This window comes from Sus scrofa, chromosome 5 (assembly GCF_000003025.6).
Source record: "Sus scrofa isolate TJ Tabasco breed Duroc chromosome 5, Sscrofa11.1, whole genome shotgun sequence".
Taxonomy (NCBI): domain Eukaryota; kingdom Metazoa; phylum Chordata; class Mammalia; order Artiodactyla; family Suidae; genus Sus; species Sus scrofa.
The window spans coordinates 41,896,080-41,918,745 of NC_010447.5; the positions used below are offsets into that span (position 1 = coordinate 41,896,080).

General features: G+C 38.3%; 1 protein-coding gene across 10 annotated transcripts in view; it reads right to left on the reverse strand.

The window, feature by feature from the left end:
- BICD1 (BICD cargo adaptor 1) overlaps positions 1,532-22,666 on the reverse strand; it is a 246,058-nt gene continuing 224,923 nt past the window's right edge. For 5 of the 10 annotated variants that reach the window (XM_003481668.4, XM_021092081.1, XM_021092080.1 and 2 more), the window contains 2 exons: positions 13,966-14,041; positions 1,532-7,620 (listed from right to left, as the gene is read on the reverse strand). In XM_003481668.4, the coding sequence (XP_003481716.1) occupies positions 13,994-14,041 (48 nt within the window). In that variant the 3' untranslated portion in view covers positions 1,532-7,620; positions 13,966-13,993. Of the gene's footprint in view, positions 7,621-13,965; positions 14,052-22,666 lie in introns of all 10 variants that reach the window. The other 5 variants (XM_005664004.3, XM_021092083.1, XM_021092079.1 and 2 more) reach the window with 4 other exon arrangements.

Genomic DNA, 22,666 nt, shown 5'->3' on the forward strand with positions numbered 1-22,666 from the left:
CAGGTCTTTAAATGATAGTTGCTTCATAAAATGTTTAAGAAGGAAGTCAGATTATTTCATTATACACATTAAGATTCTTTCAAATACAATGTTATCAATTTAGTTTTTAGATTGACCAGGAAAGAATAATAGGAATAGCCATTCATTTAATTAAAGACCATTTCCCCAATTAGTTGGCATTTAGTACCCGTTTATATTAGAGTAGGCAACACTAGGTTCTGCAAACGCAATTTCACATGTATTATGAAAAACTAGATGGCAAGGAGCCAAGGAACCCATCTTATTGAGTTCCTACCATGTGCTAGTCAATGTGTGTACAACCCCAAACTAAGAAAATTGCTTCCATAGGGTCTTGTCGATTCTGGCCTGTCTTATCAGGGGGTTTACAGGACTCATTCACACTGACCCCAGTGTAGTGCTAGCCAAGTTGCCTGCAAAATGTAGGGATGAGAAGAGACCTTGACACTCCTGGAGGCTGATCCTGTTGTTTCACCTTTTGAGTATAACAAACTATCAGCTTTATTGTATATGAGAAGATCAAGAATCAAATACACTTACAATCTCAAAGAAAAACAAGAGCTTTCAGATAATAAAGAAGAGATTTTTAGGAAAGTTTACACTATTATTTCTAGTGTTGTATTTATACAACAGGTAAGTAGGCAACTTTAGCTGGGACTACTGCAGTGCCCACGGTGAGTAAGTTTTTTTTTCTGCACTGCTGGCAGGGATTAAATCCGAGCTGCAGCCATGACCTACGCCACAACTGTGGCAATGCTGGATCCTTAATTTACTGTGCCAGGCAGGGCACTGAATCCTCGCTGCTGCAGAGACAATGCTGGGAACTCCATGGTAGGTTAATTTGATTCATTTAAAGGAGGATTGCATTAGAGGTTTTAATTCATTAGACCCTCACTTAAATCCATATTCTTGTTCTCCGTCTCTCCTGTCTCCAGAAATAAAATCAAGTTAAAGCAGATGACTCTCAGAGCAGCCGATGTGCTAACGCATATCTGAAGAAGGACCTAGTAGATTAACTTTCCTCAAAGTTTTGGGACTGCCCTGTTCCCAAAACTTCCTATGAAAGAGAACATAGCATTGTCTCCCAAAATAAAACATACAAACTTCATTCTTCTTTTCATTGAAATAATGTTTCCCTTTTTTAAGAATAGGCACTTCCTTCACATTGGTACATTTCTAATCTCATCCAGCTAAGTGTATCCTGCCAAAATAACCTTTTAGAAAAGAGTACAAGTAGCAGCTTTGATAAATGGAGAAAATGGGCAAAGTTGTTACATATTTTTCTTTTTTTAATGGTGAAATTTTTTTGTTTTTGCTTTTGCTTTATTAAGATACACATTTCTTAGTAAGAATGTGTAGAAATGTCAAAGTAAAGCATTCGGTTTTTAGTTCGAATAAGTGCTCACTTTAAATAAATATATAAATCACAGAAATAATTTTTTTCTTTTTTTGTAAGTACAAATCAACATGAAATACAGAATCAACTGTTCAACTGATAAAACATTTGCATAGATGAAATGAACAAAAGATAACCAGTTTATTTACTGGAAAGAGTTACGCATTACACCATATTTAGTTGATAACACAAACCAAGATGAAAGAATTGATATATTGGCCTTGGTTATTTTCTTAGCACTGCAGTGTCTCTTCCAGCCATTGAGTGCATGATCAGATTATGCAAATACAAGCACATATTATATGGATTCTCCCATTAGACCTTTACTTAGGATTGTCAACAACAAAAAAGTTAAAAAGGACAAGCAAAAATAAATTCATCAAAGAATTTTTTTGGATTGAAAATAAATGCATATATCTTTGAAAACAAGTTTCCTCTGAAATTTGGATTTTAAAAAATAATCAGCAACAAAAATTTTCTTAAGTCGGTCTTTTAGTCATGTTTTCGTATGGTATTATCATTAGGTGGAAACACTTCATATCATTTAACCCCAAAAGGCATAATAATAAAATTGCAATTAAATGTAGGAATAGCAAGATCATTACAACAGTAACCATACAGCGTACAGATCAGGGTGGGCCACACATTACACAAATGTTAATACTGAAAAAAATGCAATGTCAGAACTATATATGGTTTATCACGTACGCATGATCATGCAAATAAAAACAGAGTAGATTACAAAAATGTCATAAAAGGTTTTCAAAGAGTTGTTTAATTGACTCTAACAGTCAAACCATTGAGCTAAAATCTTTGTGGCAATAACATTAAAATCATTTATTTCCTCTAAGACTTGGTGCACAATTATATCTTTGAACCCACACAACAAAATGATTCATTCTATAGCTCCATGATGACTGAACAATGATTTGTCAAAAAAAGATGACATTTCTCTTTATAGTTCTTCTATATCTTTGTTCTAAAATGACTTTTTGAAAAGAAAAGCAGTAGATTTACTTTTCAGAATTTTCATCAGAGAACTGCAATTATCAGAGAATAATTCTGAAAGGAAAAAAAAAGTTAAAATAAAAATGTATTCTCAACCAATGTTCTAGAGCAACTAAGCTTCAATCACTGAAATAATCTGGCTCAGCAGTTTATCCAGGCTTCAGTCTAAAGAGGGCAAATTTATTTCAACTCCAGAGGAAAGGGATAAAAATACACTGAGGATTAGAACCATGCATTTCAATACGGAAAGGAGACCAGATATAGGTAACAATCTCCTTACATTCCTAATGGAGAGATCACAAAGAAATAAGACTTTCTACAGTGTTCTTATTATGAATATAGGATAGCTTACATGATGTGAAATACCTCATGCAAACATTTTACGTGGCATACTTTTATGCCACTGACATCTTATGCACTCACACCCTTATACTAAAGGCAGTTAATTGCTGCTCTTCTTCATAAGTAGAATATTATTCCTGGAAAATCCTTGATTGGGGAACATATCTTAATACTAAATCTCTTTTTAAGTTATTCTTTAAGAAGGACAAAAAAGATGTCTAGACAAATCTTTCAGATGTTAAAACAATAGGATCAAGATACAAATGCTCTATGTCAACAACTCTAACAGTTGACTTGGCCTTTAAATAAAGACGAATTAAATTACGGATCCAACGCATGTGGGGATATTATTACAGACAATGGAAAAGGTCACTCTGGAGCTAGATTGGTTTTGTATGTCCACAGAAATAGATTTTAAAGTAAAAACCGTTTGTTAATATCAGCACTGATCATGCTACCACATCTCCAATTTAACAGCTTTTTGAAGAATTATGTTCTCTTTACTGAAAACATATTCTTATAAATTTTTTGCAATCTTAAATATAAGGACTATTTAAAATCACTCTGGTTTATGAACAAACAAAAAACATGAAGGGCAATTTTTAAAAATTTTGAACTTTATCCTAAGAATTCCTTTTGAATCTAGTCCTGCTTTACATGTATGATATTAATGCATTTGTGACATGCATGGGTTGAACTAGCAGTTTCTTGCTGGAAATCCATCAGTTTCCCATGATGTGTCCTTCTGAGACACATATTATGTCTCCTGGCTGATTGATTATAACAAATTAGACATTAAATTTGCCATTCTTACCTCAGTAGAAAATATATTTAATTTCTTCCTTTTCATATTTTTAAATTTCCACTTGAGAATTGTAAGGATTTCATTTAATACAGACTATCAGGAAATGCCCACATTCAAAGTTGATTTATTTGACTGGCATTTCACGCTTGTTTGAAACAGAAAAACTATCTGTACAGGAATATTTTCTAAAGCATTGAAAAAGCAAATATTGTAGACTGAAGATCCTTTTAAGAAAAGATAAAATTTGAGAGGCATTTGCCCTCCTGAGGGGTTACATACCTTCTATTTCTGAAGTATTCCTGAGGATGTTTGTTGTTTTGGACTCTGACGAACTAGGTTTTGATAGTAAAATTACTACATTCTGGACAACTTTAAAGATATTAAGAAACAGAGCTGGAAGGAAAAGTAATGCCAACAATCTTCTTATGTTTCTTACCAAACATCTTGGAAAAATTAAGATTGCTATCCTATTTTTAAGGGATAAAATATTTTATGACTAGCCAGTATAACTTTAATGGGTTTTTATGTTTAAAATAAAGGAATCATAGGATTTTATAGAATCCAAGAATTATAATGCATTATCATTAGGGTATCTTGCCACATAACTTAATCCTTACTAGGCAACCAATAATATATAATTCTTAAAAAAACAAATCTTCCTATGATGATCAATTTCCACTGTTCTTTATTCATTTCCCCATCAAAAATCTTTTTCCTAGAGTTCACATAAATCCTTCACATTAAAGGCTATTTTTCTTATACTGGTCTTAGTAAGTCTACAGCTTTGTTAAAATTTTCTTTTCTTGAAGATCACTATTGGCCCTCTGCTTCCTTAAGCTAAAGTACAATCTTTATAAATAGGTCTTAATTATTTAATAATGTTCTGTTTTCTCAGTGTCCTCCAAGTTCTTCTTTGAAACAGAATTGGGTAAGAAGGGATCTAATGAATCAAGAGCTGTGGAAAGATTAATCTGAGGGTGCTATATGTCCCTGTGTATCCAGACTAAAGGCAACTTATTGCTCCTTTTTAATTTTTTAACTAAGAAAAATCCTCGGTAGGAGAGCACTTCTATTCTATTCTTTTCAGTATGGTGCTTGTGCTTGCTTTTAAAAAACTACCCGGTTACTTTGCTAGTCACTCTTGCTAGTTACCTGTAATCTTTGTCTACTGTGTTTGCAACAATTAGCCAGCATTTTAATTATATTTCTATAGTTGTTTTTTCTTAAGTCTGTCTTCAACTATTCTTACGGAGATTCATTCTTTTTTTTATATCCACTAGTTCTTCAATTTTCCAATTTCCTTTTGAATTCTGATGTTTCCTTACAGATACTGATTTCATCAATGCTACACATATTTGTTCATTTTAAGTGCCTATATGTAAATACAGATGTGGCTCATTTTATAATAAATGACGCCACAATATAAAAACATCAAATTTTCTCTTACTGGTTAGGGACTATTATCTAATTTTGTGCTGAAAATTAAACATTTATTTCCAAGTTTCTATATTTTTTTGGCAAAGTTTTGCTAAAATTAACATTTTTTATAGAATTACTATTTCAAAACAAACATTTCCCACTCTATTAATATGATGAGCTGAAATAAACGTAATATATGATAGACTTAATGATAAACTTTTTATTGGAAGAAATAAATGTTTTGTTTATGATCCGGCTCTTCAGCTGGTCACAAATACAGAGGAAGGGAGCACAAATGCCCAGTAGTTACACACAGACAATACTTACTGCTGAACCACCTGTACCACCAATGACACTGATGAGGCAATATAGGAAAATCTTCTGAGGTACTTTCAAAAAAGGCATATTTTCCCTCAGGCACAGTTTTTTTGTTTTTGTTTTTGTTTTTTAAATTAAAAGTCAACTTAGCAGCTATGCTACTTCTCAGGTCCAAACACATGATGCTTGAAAAAGAAAAAAAAAAAGAAAGAGCAGGGATGGGGGTGGGCAGCTTTCTTTAACTGAATTCTAGTAAAAGCCACACTGTCTCGGTAAGACTGGTAACCAGGCATTACCACACCAATAAAATGAAGAAAATGTTTAGCAACAGCAAGGCAATTCAGGAGGGAAGCAGCAAAAGGTTAGGGTGCCAGGGATCAGGCCTTTATGATTTGTTTCTTTTTCTGTACTTTAACCTGAATCCCTATTTTGGTGAAGATTTCCAACTACTCCAAGTTGCATAAGAAATGACACTGTGGAAAACAGCATTCATATAAAGAACTCAGAATCTCTTGGTTGCTTTGGTTAACAGTGACTGCTACTTAAGAGGTGTGTGACTGACCAGAGCTCCCGCCTGCTATGTGCTTTATGACTCACCAATGGGCTGCCGTCTTTGATGCCCCACCCCACTAGTGTTCCACTCACTTCCACTCATAAGCTGAGTGGCTCCCACTAGATCGCCATTGTTAGAGCCCTGCATTGTTAACTATCCTTTGTGTTAGCAGAGAGGATTGTTTTTGTTTTAAAGAGGAGTTACAGAAATCATTACATGAAAAGATCACACCCTTACGGTTTTAAACAAGTTAAGGCTACCTGACTAGACAAGGAATCAGGACTAGGAGAAGGTGTGTGGGCAGCACGCAATAGTTAAGGAGCCCAAGAAGGATAGACCTTTCAGCTCAATTAGCTGTTTTCCTTGTTTGTCAGATTATGTGCAAAATAAATTTTGCTATGAAAATCCACTGCCTTAAATTAAGTCATAAAAGTTACCCAGCAGAATCTATAAATTAACTAGGAACATGTATTATCTCAATATAATATGATTGTAGGCACCTGAGTGTTTGTCAAAAGTAGACCATGAGCTAAGGTTATTACCTATTGTTTTTTGGCAAGGAAGATTCATTATGAAAAAAAAAAACCTAACAACAAAACATACAATTTTAATCAAACTTTGAACACTTTCTGGGTAAATTAGTTAACCAAGGCTAACTTACACCTATATATGTATGTATTTTCCCATTTATACTTGGTAACTTGTAGCAGGAAAGACTCATAGTAGGACCCTGAATTTGGGAGAAGTAAAAAAAAATTCTGGTCAGTAAATAAAACCACCATCTCCCCCTCCATGTTATTTAGCCTTCTTTAAGTCATCACATACACACATACAGACACAAAGGAGCAGCACCAGTGCGTCCACTTGACTGCAATTTAAAAAATCAAAGATGCCATCAAAAGTTGAATAAGTCAATGAATCATAACACAGTCTCTTTTTTAGATTTACTTAACAATGTCCAGTGAAGAATATTAGTTAAAAAAAAAACAGCAGTTAAATGAGCTACTGATTAGAAAATAAGTGCATAAACAATATCAGTGTAGCAGCAAAATACAGTTATTGTTAACATTCCAATGCACCTCACTTATCGTTTTGTGCAAGAAAAATGACCACAGTCTGGCCAATTCCAGATTTTAAACTAAATTAAAACTCATACTTAACTGAGCAAATTATGAATATTTAAAAATAAATGAAGTTCACCTCTCAGAAATGATTTTTATAGACATAAATCATGTGGAAAATAAAGTACAAAATAAATATCAATGACCAAAAAATTAGAATCAAGTTCTATAGCTGAATTTGAAGTATGAGGAAAGATGATATTACAATACACGTATTTTACATTGCCTTAGGTCTCTCTTATGCTATCGAGGTAAAGCCAGCCATCTGAGATACATATTTCCTGCTATGATGTGTTTTGATTTAACTGAACTGTAGCCATTTGATTGCAGACGTTTATCTGTGACTTAGAGAAACCATAAAATGTTTTATCACACCGGAGTCTGTGCTTTGTGTTATTATTCTTCTCAACATCCTCTCATCTTCCAAAATGATGGCCATTAATCCCATCAAACATCTAACCACGGAGAAGAAAACACCGCTGGATCTTGGGCAGTATCCTGTGTGTGGCTACAAAACGTTCACCCCAGGTGTTCGTCCGCGGGAGGTGAAGACTAGGGGTAAGGAGGCTTGGAGAGACAGTGGAGAGGGGCGCACTGCGAGCTGGAATGTGGCTGCTCCTCGGGGAGAGCTACGTCAGGACTGAAAAGGAGAAACAAGCGTGTCAGCAAGAAACACACTTACAAGGGGCTAAGCTCTGTTGCAAGGGATGGACAGGCCCAGAAATCTGCACAGAAGATGGCTTAAATCTAATGCATGACAAGATAACTGCGGCTTTTCCAAAAACAAACAAAAAGCACACACACACGCACACACACACAAATGAAACGTGTTACGGAAGTGATTATGTGAACTCCGGGCTTGGAGTCATTCTTTTCAGTTTTTGCAGTCTCATCCGCCTAGGGTGTCTGATTTCTTTTGATCGGTTCTTTTCAAACTTGAATGTACATACCGGTCACCTGGAAGTGATTCTGATTCAGTAGGTCTGGCAGGAACTGAGAGTCTGCATTTCTAAAAAGCTCCTGGGGACAAAGATATGCTGGCCCCAGACTTTAAAGGATTCTATAGTTCTCCAGTAAATCTGGATTCAATAGGAGAATGAATTTGCTGTGGAAGTCTAATTTGCTCTAAGGGTTCCCCCATCTGCTTTAGCTTGGTAGTGTAAATATGACAAAAGAGTATGCATATAACAAACACCTGCTTCCAAAATGACTACTTCCGAGAGCCCCCAGTTTAAATGAACACAGAAATGTTCAGGCTCATCAATCTCTAGATGCATATTTTGAAGAACAAGGAAGAAAAATCATTGAATTTCCTAAGGTAATTCTATAAAACATCTTTGGGAAAGTCACACTAAGGGGATGTTTGTTTGTTGTTTGTTTTGTCTTTTTAGTGCCCTACCTGCGGCATATGGAGGTTCCCACGCTAGGGGTCTAATTGGAGCTGCTGCTGCCAGCCTATGCCACAGCCACAGCAAGGGCAGATCCGAGCCACACCTCAGACTACACCACAGCTCAAAGCAACACCGGATCCTTAACCCACTGAGTGAGACCAAGGATCGAACCCGCAACCTCATGCTTCATTGCTGGATTCGTTTTAGCTGCACCACGGCAGGAACTCCAGATTTTTTTTTAAATTGAAGAAGTCTGGCATTTTTCTAAAACTGCTTTTTTCCTTTATCCTAAGTTCCATAGAATTCATTTCTGACAGGAGAGTTATTTGAGAAAACTATTCAAGGTTTATTATTATTATTCATCATAGTTTTAAAAAAGCTACTACTACAGTTCAAGTCATTAAAATGAGCATTAAACACTTTTTATCTTTGTTACTGAAATTATCCTTCACATATATCTCTTGAATTTTATTTTATTTATTTTATTTTATTGGAGTATAGCTGCTTTAAAACAGTGTGTTTCAGGTGTACAACAAAGTGATTCAGTCATACATGTACTTATATTCATTCTTTTTCAGATTCTTTTCCCATATAGGTTATTACATAATATTGAATAGAGTTCTCTGTATATGCCTGCTATACAGTAGGTCCTATATGTCTTGAATTTTAAATGAAATCATAATTGTAGAAAATACTGCTCTGGTTCCGAAATTCTTTGAAGTGCCATAAATTTAGTTTAAAAGGATATATGCTCTTCTGTATTAGTTAGGACAACCAATGATAAAAATGATTTTTCCTGTCTTTTGGTGGGGGGGCATGGCCACAATATGCAGAAGTTCCAGGGCCAGGGATCGATCCCGCTCCACAGTAGTAATCAGAGTCACAGTAGTGACCATGCTGGATCCTCAACCTACTGAACCACCAGGGAACCCTTCCTACCAATTTTTAAAATGTGGTAGGTGAACATGGGAGAGCTGGAGGTTCAACGCAAGGACTAAGAAAATATTGCAGGATTCTTCTTCCAGCCAGAATCACATGGCTCAAGAAATAGAGCAGCAGACAGACTTCCCCACGGGCTAACAGTTTCTTTCTGTTAAATCTGCATGATATAAAATGGGTTTCTTTTTAGGGGACTAAATATAAATCTTGGCAAGTAGCACAGGGTGGTCCCATTGTACAAGAGGGATCAGTGTTTGAAGACCCTGTGGAGTTCAATACTTTTTTTTTTCCTTTTAAGCCCGACCTACAGCATATTGAAGTTCTGGGACTAGGGGTCAAATTGGAGCTGCAGCTGCTAGCTGATGCCACAGCCATGGCAACACCAGTTCCTAGCTGCATCTGTAAACTACACTGCAGCTTTCAGCAACACCAGGTCCTTAACCCACCGAGAGAGGCCAGGGATCAAATCCAAATTCTCATGGACACCATGTCAGGTTCATAACCCACTGAGCCACAATGTGACCTCAATACTCTTCTTGATAAAGGAAGCCAAGCATTTCTGTGTGACCAGCTGGACTGTGTAGTGATGGCTTAAACACAGGTTACAGCTCACCTGGACCCACACATTATGTTGATCATGATAATTTAAAATTTTCTTCATTATTTCTGATTTCTTAAATAGAGAGATTTTAAATATTCCATATTGTAGTATTACTATTTTCAGTTTGCATAAAATGCAACTGTACTGTGTATATTATGTGACAGAAACATATTTTTGGCATATAGATTAAGGAATCACTTCCTGAACACAAATACTGTATTTGATAAGTTTAAGTTTAGGTCAAATCATTTAAGGTACAGGATGAATTCCATTTCAGGTCCGACTGCTAAATATCTTTAGCAGCCCACTTTTTTTTTTTTTTAGGAGCCCCCTTGTTATTCAACCTTTATCATTTAAAAGCCTATGTTACATAGATAGACCATGCTGTAAACAGAAATATTAAGAAATTATTACTAAGACATAAAAATGGATATATCTTCAAAAAGTTTCTTTTTTTCCCCCCAAGTAAGCCACTACTTGATAGAACTAGAAAGGTGCTAAATATCAAACATCTGTCTATATTAAATATAAAATACAAGGCTGTAACACATTGGGCACTCCTTTCATATCATATCTCTAAACAGCCTTAATAACCGGGCTCTACAATGGAATCAGTCTGCAAAAGCATATATGGAAAAGTTCTCCATTTCCAAACGTGAGAAATGCTCTTTTCCTCAAAATGATACACCTAAAAATTTATTTTCAATATACGTTTAAGCTACAGGAAGTATAAAACAATTTTTTAAAGTGCGAAACAGAGACAGAGAACATCTGATCTGAAATCACTCGACATTCTAGGAAGGTTTTCTTTTTCATCAAATTAACTTTCCTTCTCAACTCAGGGCTAAAGAGTCAGTGGGAGTGATTTAAATATGCTCTGACTTAGTTCGTCACAGTATCACTAATGGGGGTGGGGTGGGTCTCATCAGAGCCCAGTGGTGTGTGGGGTGCCCAGGAGAAGGGGTGCAGAGTCACTGGGATCAATGGCTTTCAGGATGGGTGACCCTGGACAAGTCATTTTACATCCCCAAACCTTGGTTTCCTCTTTTTATTTGAATTTTACTTTTTAAAATTTACTTTTTATTTATTTTTTCTTTTTAGGGTCAGATCCATGTCATATGAAGTTCCCAGGCTAAGAGTCAAACTGGAGCTACAGCTGCCAGCCTACGCCACAGCCACAGCCATGCCAGATCCGAGCCACGTCTGTGACCTACACCACAGCTTGTGGCAATGCCAGATCCTTGACCTACTGACTGAGGCCAGGGATGGAACTCGCAGCCTCATAGACACTATGTCGTGTTTTTTAACCCACTGAGCCACAACAGAAACTCCCTCCTCATTTTAAAATGGGTGTAATAACTGCTTACCTAGAAGTTCCCTTTCCATTTCTTATCTAATTGAAACACTTAAAACTATGGCCTTCTCTATTCTTTGCCCAAGAACATTAGAGAGGTTATGAAAGAGAATGAAAGAGACTGTAGACCCTTGTCTTGAGAAATGGTTAGGTGCTAAGCACAGTTAGTAGTAGTAGTAACAGATAGTCAAAGCATACTCTGGGCCAGGCCTGCGCCTCACAAAACCCTCCCAGAACCCATCGCCTTCCTTCTTCTTCTTTTTTTTTGGCCACCCCGAGGCATATGGAGTTCCTGGGCCAGAGATCAGATCCAAGCTGCAGTCTCAACCTAAGCCACAGTTGTGGGGTAATGCTGGATCCTAAACCCGCTGTGCCTGGCTGGGGATCCAGTCTGCATCCCAACACTCCCAAGATGCTGCCAATCCCGCTACTCCACAGGGGGATCTCCCCCATTGCCTTTTTTATAAGTAGAGAAACAAAATCTTGGAGTTCCCATTGTGGCTCAGCAGTAGCAAACCCAACTGGTATTCATGAGGATGTGGGTTCAATCCTCGGCCTCACTCAGTGGGTTAAGGATCCAGCGTTGCCCTGAGCAGTGGTGTAGGTCACAAATGTGGCTCAGATCTGGTGTTGTTGTGGCTGTGGTGTAGGCTGGCAGCTGCTGCTCTGATTCGATGCCTAGCCTGGGAACTTCTATATGACAAGGAAGCAGCCCTAAAGAGGAAAAGAAAAAAAAAAAAAAAAGAAAGAAACAAAATCTTAGCCAGCAAACATGACTTTCTGAGATTATGCAGCTAAGACATGTTAGACATGGATTTTAAACCCAAGCAATCTAACTCCAGAGCTCACTCACGCACTGAACTTATGCTGTGTGCTTGGCACTATCCCTGGCCCAGGTGGGGTAGGGTGCTTTGTGGAGAACGGACTGTAAGTTAAAGGCCCACGCTCTTCTGCACTCTGCACATAGAATCCCACTGAGATGGGTTTGCACATTTATAATTATATTCAGTTACTTAATAGTTGAAATTACAGTTGGCTGCTGTTATAAAATGGCATTTGTATGTTAGTGGAGAACTTTGCTGAAGTAAGAACCTTGTTTCTGGAAGTGTAGGAACATCAGGCTGAGGCAGCAATCAAGAGACATTGGCTTGGGGCCTATTTAACCACTAATTTCTTCAGCTGACTTGGCATCCCACTTAAATAATTGGCTTAAAAACCACTCAGAGACCAAGTCACACTGGGACTTTGGCTGCTCTTGCGTTTCTGGGGAGCACCTGTGTCCCCCCAGCTCTCTGGCTCTAACCCGTGACCACATGTGGCCTGCCACTGACATCTACTCTCAGACATAAATGGGCCTACTCCTACCCTACAGAAGCCTTGTTCTGGTGGGAGAGCGACAGTTTATATTAAAATAAGGAGAGGGCACCACACAGGCTATAAAAGCTACAACCAGACTATAAAAACCTTGGCATCATCAGAAGCCAAATAACTGGAGATAAAGGATTACAAGAAAATGATTAGGTCCTGGCACAATGGAATAGGTGGTGTCTCTGCAGCACTAGGACAAAGGTTTGATCCCCCTCCCCCTGGCACAGTGAGGTAAAGATCTGGCATTGCCGTACCAGCCACATAGGTCTCAACTGAGACTTGGATCTGGATCCCTGGGGGAGCTCCATATGCCACAATGTGGCCGAAAAAGAAAGAAAGAAAGAAAGAAACAACAACAACAACAACAACAACAACAACAACAAAAAACTAGGTCCTGATGGTGTGCTCTGATGCTGTATGGAAACTGGGCTAGGATGAAGGTAAATTCATGATGGATGTGCAAAGCTTTGTCTAGCAAACTCTCCAGTTTAGCACATTCGGGGTGTATATAAACCTGCCTTTAAATTCTTCAGTTAATCTTATATAAAGGGCAATATCACTGCAAATATTCTCTTTGGCAAGCCAATTACCAGGTTTTCTTCACCTTTAGATTTCAGTTCAATAAGGCTACTGAGTGGACAGAAAACAGAAACACTTTCATAAAGTTGTCTTGGAACAGACATTAGATGCGCTTTGAATCCTTCCTAGTTGTTTGCCTGAAAAGTATATTCTGAGAACAAAAGGTAGACAATTCCAGGCTTTATATACACATTTTTTTCTTTTCTTTTTTTTTTTTTAGGACCACACCTGCGGCATATCAAAATTCCCAGGTTAGGGATCAAATCGGAGCTCCAGCTGACGGCCTATGCCAGAGCCACGCTGGATCCAAACCACATCTGCCACCTATACTACAGCCTGAGGCAACACAGGATCCTTAACCCACAGAGCAAGGAAGGCCAGGGATCGAACCAGCATCCTTATGGATACTAGTCAGGTTCTTAACCCACTGAGCCATAACGGGAACGTCCAGATTTTATATTTTGGACAGGAATGAAACACTGGATGAATTCAAGTATTTAGTCACACGAGGAAGCTGAAGGCAGCCTTTAGTCTACCTGCTAGTGGCCAGTAAAATAAACTCTAGCTCTCTTATATTTCCACTGGGCACAGGCAGACTTCAGGTATTCGATGCGTGTTTGTGTGTAGCCCATATTGGAAATAAATTGTGGCAAGTATAATTATATATTGGCAGTCATGGTGTGGGAAAGAAGAGCTCAGATCTGTGGACCTGGCATGCAGCTGGGTGGGAAGAGTAAGGACATCTGAATTTACCTGACAGTCGGACAGTCTTGCCTCCCGGCTAGTTGTGAGCACTGTGGCGGTACGGAGGCAGCAGGCTGCTGACAATCTATAAGAAACTGATAAATTAGACATGTATACAAAGAGATGACAGAGCAGCGTGTTAGTAACAGTAACTTAAACACTTGCCTGAGAGATTTAGTGAGGAATGTGCATTCACACAGAAACATCTGCATTAAGCTTTTTTTTTTTTTCTTAGTGATGCCAATAGAAAAGACAACTTTTTTCTTAATTAAGTACAGTGTTTAAAAATTAGTGACACAAAGTTAGTAGTGAGTTATCTCAAGGAGATTAGGACATACATGGCTGTTCATATTTGATATTTGGCTACATCTAAAAAATAAAGGATCTATAAACATAATGAAAGATTTTTAAGTTCTGAACTTGAACATGATAGTAGTTACTTGCTCAGCACTCAGATTCATTATTTATTCCAAAATGGAATACTTTCAGATAGCTGACTTAATTGTCAGACACACAGGCATATTGTCAATCCCACAGGTACACTGAGGAAAGCATGCAAGACAAACTTTTCCATGATTAATAGAAGGATATCAGAAAAGGAAATCATCTTTATAGTTTTCTGAAAGTAAATTTTATTTATCAAAAGCAAGAATCGTTAGAAATCTTTGAATGTTTATTCTTCTACATAGTAAACTGTCAGTCACATGGACTGATGGAGAAAGCTAACCTGAATAAGAAGTCCACTTTTATTTTTGTCATTTTAAGGTCACCTAATACAACTCACACTATTCTGACAAAGCACTAGCTAGTAAAAGCCCACAATTTAGCTGGTCAGTTATGTTATTTATCTACTCCAAGAAAGACCACGTGTTGGCTGTTCTTAAACAATCAAAGAGCAGTCAGTTTACTGTTATCAGGCTGACATACTAGAATCAGTGGAGAAACTGATTAGAAATGCATACATTATATTTCTGCCAAAAGATTTTGCAAAAAAAAGTTAAAGTTAGACTTAAAAACTTCACTTATTCTTAAACAATTGCAGCATTTCTTCTTGCTAGCTGCTTTGATATGTATTTGCTTAGCAAAAGTTTCTCTAAGTTATGTAGACAATATTTAAGCCAAATTATCACAAATTCTGGATTTAAGAGTTTGAATTAATGAGCCTCTACTGAAATTTGCATTCAAAGTTTAATTACTTATACTAAAGCCAACACAGTCTCTATTAGTTATAACAAAACCTGCTTAACTCCATAACCAAAATTCATGAAAATTGTTGATGCTTTTGTATGACACTGAAGTCACACTAAAGCTGTCTGTGATGCAAAGCAGAATATAAGCTAGATAAGTTCATTCAAGAGGACATCATCACGGAAGAGAAAGGCCCTTTTATAAGATGGTCTTTGTTGCAGAGTAGCTTATTAATTATTTCATTTTAATAGGAACGAGATCTGATTTGTTGAGTAGCTGGTATTCAAATTATCATACTCATAAGTCTTTCAAATGTAACAAATATTTCCATTTTCTTAGCTTTGGAGCATTCTTTTAATTTTTTTCTTTAGGTCTTTGTTTTTCCATTTTGCAGCTTGATTAACTCAACAATTCCCTTTTGTAGAAACTCAGGAGTCTTAAAGGATGAATTGCTTTATGATCTTTTAATCTTTTTCAACAGCATTCCTAGCTCAGTGATAATTTAGGAATCTCTAGACTAATCTAGACAACTATTTTGCTGTGGCTGCCGGACATGTTTGTTAGCCAGACATGTGCTGCCCTCCTGTGTTGTATTTGGGTAAATGCAATGAATACAAATGAGCATGAACACTTGGGAATCTGGCCTGTCTTTCCTATTGCCAGGAAGGTATAAATAAAGTTCTTCTATAGCAAAGTTTTGGCCTCAGTGAATGACATCCCCTGAATTAAAGTAATTGAGTATTTAAATGGTTTAAATTATTTTCCATCTCTTATATTATATACGTATTTTTTCTAATGCAGTCACCACAATGCACTCCCTTGAGGAACTGTTTAATATGTGTGGATATTCTTTACATTTGTAGTGAATATCAGTTTGTTTTCCCCTCTTTAGAAGTTACATCACCTCTGGCTAAATATTATTATTATTTTGCATTTATTATTTATAAGTACTTAGCTAGGTGTTATTTTTAAAGAATAAAAACAAATTCCATAGATAGGATGGTGATAGATAAAAAGAAGAAATTTGAAAAACAGCTTACTGCTCCTACTCAGTTATCTTCTAAATCCCTCTTCTGGGGTTGACAGCCCTCAACTGTACTTGGCTAACCCAGTTGAGCAGCAATGTGAATTTAGCATGAACTTTGTAAAATGAAAGGCATGAGTTGGAAGACTGAGAAAATCCCTTCCAATTCGGAGATGCTGTAAGGCTTTACATGATCTCACCTGCTCTGAGTAGGGTCTACCCTGGTAGACCCATTCTTAAAAGAATTAGGCCTCATCTCATTGCTTTTGAGGGCATAAAAGATGAGAATTATGTTACTTCAGGAGGAGGCACTTCAGAACCCCTGTCTTCAGGGGCCACCAGAATTTGTTTCAACCATTCAGCAATCAAGTTACTGAACTCCCATTATGTGTCTGAAACTGTGTTAGGTGGTGAGGAGAAAAGGAAAACAAAGAAGATATGGTCTCTGGTCAACTGAGAAAGACAAGCATATTCAACAAACAATTAAGATACAGTGTCATGACGATGACGATGATGATGATGTGATGACGATAGTGGTGATGGTAGTGGCACAATCACCTACCATGTGCCAGGCACTGTACAGGCACTTAATACGCATGCTCTCCTTTAATCTTGTTTTATGAATCCCAATTTATGGATGAGGAAAGGGGGATCTAGGTTTAGCAACGTGCTAAAAACTAGAGCTGGAATGTGAATCCAAGGGCTGAATTAAACTTTAAGAGACATGACTGCATGGCTTCCCACGAGAGGGACATGTGAGGGTCTCAGAGTAGACACAATTCACTAATCTAAGTGGCCAGGGAATGCTTCCTAGAGGTTTGTGACATCTAGAGAACATATTGGCAGGCAAAGGAATTTCTTAGCAACTATAAGCTGTTTTATGGCTTCTAACAGTATAAAATATGTTATGAAATTTAAGGGTTTGATTGAAGTGCTCAGAATTAGAGAGCACGGTACATTTATATTATACGGTCACAGGTCTAAGAAATGTCATAGCATATTCAAGAGATTATTAGTGCCTCGAGGGCAGAGATGAATAAGGGCTATCATATATATTTAAAACATCTATACATCTGTCTTGATGTACACAGGAACTTATTTGATACTCTTCCCTAAACAAAGGCCTCCAGTAGAAAGAAGGTAGAAAAGAAGGGAAAGAAGGAAGGACATTATTTGGTAAATCAATGTAATTTCTCCTAGGAATTTTATATCAGTTTTAAGTCTGAGCAACACTCTGGAGTTGTTACTTTCACTATTCCTATCATGAGGAAAATAAGCATTTTTTTTTTTTCCATTTCTTGGGCTGCTCCCACAGTATATGGAGGTTCCCAGACTAGGGGTCGAATCAGAGCTGCAGTCACCGGCCTACGTCAGAGCCACAGCAACACGGGATCCAAGCCACATCTGCAAACTACACCACAGCTCACGGCAATGCCAGATCCTTAACCCACTGAGCAAGGCCAGGGACCGAACCTGCAACCTCATGGTTCCTAGTCAGATTCGTTTTAACCACTGAGCCACGACAGGAACTCCTGAAAATAAGTATTTTTGATCTCTGGGACTATATCAAAATTTTGTGTATCCTGAGACTATTTCTTTCTTTAACATTTTTCATGATTTCTCCCCTCAGAAACAAATACAGAGCTTAGCAGCTCTGTTAGGTGTTTTGCACACATTCACTGATTAATTGATACATGATCACTGTACATGTTAACTTGCCGAAGGTCACACAGCTAGGAAGTGGCAGAGCAAGGATTTAAATTTAGACTTTTCCAATGCTAAGGCCTATTTTGTACTCACTACTCTGGCTGTCTCTCAAACTGCTGCCAGCTACCTCTAGAAAAATGTCAGTTACATTGTCAAAGAAATATAATAACTTTGTCGGACAGTGGACAAATCTGAAGGCAACTAGTTATTTCAAAAACACAAAGCAAGATGAAGGGTGCAGGAACGGGGATAATAACCAGTTTTTATAAAGAGGTGGCTGAAATTAATGAGTTTCACTGGCAAGAAGAGAAAGTCTTTTTTTTTTTTTTTGGCTGCACCTGGGCCTGTGGAAATTCCTGGTCCAGGGATCCAACTTGCACCACAGCAGCAACCTGAGCTGATACAGTGACAGCACCCGATCTTTAACCCACTGCATCACAAGGGAACTCCAAGAAAGTCTCATAATATGGTTTTCCCTCAGGTTTCTACTCTTTTTAAACTTCCAATGCAATTCAGAAAGTTAACCAATTTTCTACAAGTTGAGGCCTTGGAGATTCTCAAGGCCACTGGTGGCCGTCTGGGATGTGAGGAAGAGTCTCATGAGGAAGGAGTTTTGGTTCCACACGAGGCTCCCACAGCAGTGGTAGGAATTGGTGAGGACAGTGTGCAGCTGCAGAGGTGGCTTCCTTGGGGCTTGGATGTTAGGAAGGAGGCAGAGCATCAGCTCTTTGTGGTGAACAGTCTTTTACAGAATGACCTGCACCCCCACCCCTGGCTTTCCTGACTTGAGAATGAATGCACCCCCATCGTTTCATGGGACCTTATTTTCCACACCACGTCTCCTTCCCTCGTGACCATAAACTCCATCAGCTGCTACACACTTTCCCATGAAAACGATTTCTGTCCCCTGAGTTTTTCTCAGGCCAAATAATCTGGGTTCTTCCTCATAGGACTCAATTTCACCCTCCCATATCCTCCCCTTTGCTCTCTGCTCATGCTCCAGTCTGTGCACGACCTTCTAAAACTGAGATGCTCGGGGAGTTCCTGTCGTGGCGCAGTGGTTAACGAATCCGACTAGGAACTGTGAGGCTGCGGGTTTGATCCCTGGCCTCGCTCAGTGGGTTAAGGATCCGGCATTGCCGTGAGCTGTGGTGTAAGTCACAGACGTGTCTTGGATTCTGAGCTGCTGTGGCTCTGGCGTAGACCAGCAGCTGTAGCTCCGATTCGACCCCTAGCCTGGGAACCTCCATATGCCGAGGGAGCGGCCCAAAGAAATAGCAAAAAAAAAGAGATGGTGCTATCAAGCCATGCCTCCTCCATCCTGTACTTATGGTGTCGGGAATTCCAATGCCATATTTTATATACTTTTTAACTTTATGTTAATCTCTAAGTTTCACCTCTTCCTCCCTGATGCATCTTTTAGATCCTATTCTGTCACCTATCATACAAACTTCTCCCTTTATTTCTCTCTCAAGTCAGAAAATGACCTTGATGCTTCTAAACTCTAAGCAGTCCAATAGAAATAAATATGTTTTAATTCAAGAAAACTCAAAGGAAAACAATATATACAGAAGGCTAGAAGCACAAACTCTAAATGAAGATCTGTACTTGAATTTCAGCAGACTTTCTTTTTGGCAAAAAGCATTTGGCAAAAGAGTGAAGTAAAAGTGGTCAAATCAGTATTAGTGAAAACCAAACTGATGACAGAATGTGAAATTTGAGTAAATCTGTTAGTAGAAATATAAATTTTTATTCACTGTGCAGTTAAGGAGAGACAGAATGATTGAATAATTTTTTTTAGAGTCTCCCAACTCAAGAATTCTGAATATTTGTGAAGAACAGCACAAAGGTGCTCCCCATAATTAATTACTGATATCTCAGGTCTTAAGAGAGGATTTTACACAAAAATCCATGGGAATGGATAATGGGCACATCACAATTTCCTTACGTTTGCCAACAGTGCCTCTGCAGCAACTTTTTTTTTTCCTTCTGTTTTAATTGCACCTATAGCATATGATAGTTCCCAGGTCATGGATCAAATCCCAGCTGCAGCTATGACCTACACAACAGCTTTCAGCAGCAATGTTTTAATGGCCTCTTTGCCTTTTTCTTTATTCTCTATTTTCCCTCCGCTGTGCTCCTCAACTCATGAGATTTAGGTCCATCAGAGAGACCTTAATATTTAAATCCCCGCTCCATCGACCAGTAGCTGAAGGGCACTGAAGTGACCTCACAGTTCTGAGCCTCAGCTTTTCTGTTAAGTGAGGACACTAAATATCAATTTTGCAGATCAGGTGAGAGGATATTGTGAAAGCACAGACTCCAGGGCTCATGGACAGGTATCGGTCATTGATAAGACATGAGAGGCCAAAGGGAGGAGTGAAGATGACCTTGGGGTTTTCAGCTTCAAGAAACAGAGTCACTGGCATTAACAACAACGAAACCAAAAAGGCCAGACTAGGAGGAGTTCCCATCGTGGCTCAGCAGATAGAGAACCTGACTAGTATCCATGAGGACGCAGGTTCAATCCCTGGTCTTGCTCAGTGGCTTGAGGACCTGGCGTTGCCGCGAGCTGTGGTGTAGGTCTCAGACACAGCTTGGATCTGGCGCGGCTGTGGCTGTGGCTGTGGCCAGCAGCTACAGCTCCGATTAGACCCCTCGCCTGAGAACCTCCATATGCCGCAAGTGTGGCCCTAAAAAGACTAAGGCGGGGGGGGGGGCCAGAATAGACCATACGATGAAATCTTTTCTACAAGTCTTTGCTCCTGTTATTACATCCATCTAAAATGTTCATCTCGGAGTTCCTGTTGCAGCTCAGTGGGTTAAGAACCTGAGGTAGTATCTGTGAGGATGCTGGTTCGATTCCTGGCCTTGCTCAGTAGGTTAAGGATCTGGCGTTGCCGCAAGCTGTGGGATAGGTCACAGATGTGGCTTGGATCCGGTGTTGCTGTGGCTGTGGTGAAGGCTGGTGGCTTCAGCTCTGATTCCAGCCCTAACCCGGTAGCTTCCATATGCCACAGGTGGAGCTGTAAAAAGAAAAAAAAAAATGTTCTCTTCTTTTGGACTATTCAGAACTAACAAGTTTCAGTCTATTCCTGACCATCCAAGAAGGAAGTGTCTGCTTCCCCTAAACTGAGCACTTATCTTCTTTAGCATTTCTTTTGTTTGTTTGTTCTGTCTTGTCTTTTTGTCATTTCTTGGGCTGCTCCCGCAGCCAGTGGAGGTTCCCAGGCTAGGGGTCGAATCGGAGCTGCAGTCACAAGCCTACGCCAGAGCCACAGCAACTCGGGATCCGAGCCACGTCTGTGACCTAGACCACAGCTCATGGCAACGCCGGATCCTTAACCCACTGAGCAAGGCCAGGGATCGAACCTGCAGCCTCATGGTTCCTAGTCAGATTTGTTAACCACTGAGCCACGACGGGAACTCCTAGCATTTCTTGTATACAGTTCTTGACCACCACTTTCCTTGCACTGTATCTGAACTCCTCAGTCACACTATGTGGTTAAGAGCAGAGAGGACTCTGCTTATAATTTTTTGTTTCCCCACAGCAGTTTGCCTGGGGAATTTGCATGTGAGGCAGAATACCTGCCAACATACTGATTTTGCCTTCCCTAAACCACCATTATCAGTGACATTATTAATGTCATTGTGTGATGGATCCACTTGAGGAAGGGAGAGTACAATGCAGAATTCCATCATCACGACAACATCCTTTTAACACAAGGCATGAGAGACAGGAAATGCTCTCTGATAAAGATTTTAAAGCTAATTTAGTGATATCAGGTGATTGACTGTAATTGTTCAATAATTTGAAAACTTCGATGTATAAATCTTAAAGATAATTATAATTGCCATTATTTAAAACGTGCCAAAGAGCATCAATATTAAATGATTCCTCACTAAATCTACAAAATGATTAATAGGGTGTTAGTGAATTAACAGAAAAGTTAATGGAAAGAGGCATTAAAATATATTCTCCTCATAGTAACCACTTCAACACTTAAGTCCTATGAACACCTATACGCATTAAGTGAAAAAAACAGAGAATTTAGGAAATAATAAGAAAAATTTAAGATAGGAACATTATATAAAGAAAAAGAATGAGAGCATGAGATAGAAGCATTTTTATGAATATAAACATTAGTTAAGAAACGTTGAAATATTTTCAAAAATCTAATGATGAACTTAATCATACATTGGCACTAAAATGAACAGTTGTGAACAAACTTTAGCATCTTATAATCAAACACATAGAGTTGGCTATCTCAACCCTTTTTGCCAAACATACCACATATCTTGTTAACACGTGAGTTTCTGTAAAAGTACCCACAGATAAGACAATAACATTAATTTCCAGCTACTCAGGGATGCGATGTGCTAATTTATGTCACCAGACACTTCAGTCTTAACTTTACATCAGTGTTTAAAATAGCAAATCCCATTATTTGTTTATACCCTTTATATTCAGAAACAATCATTATTCATTAACAATTTCCAGGAAGCAATGGAGACAGAATTGTTGAAACACAGAAACAAATTTTAGTATAGACAATGAAAAAATATGACCTGGTGACAAATCTTTAAAAAACATCTGACTCTGCCTTCATTTAAATGACAACTGTGTATAGTTTATCACACATTGGTGCCAAGCATTAAAATTGTCTTCAACAATGTGGAGTCAGAGCATGACTTGCTAAGAAGGAGAGGGAGCAATTTCAGACTTTTCAGTGATTATAGATTAGAAAAAAACTTTGACCCAGCTTTCCATTTGCTGTACTAATGAATATC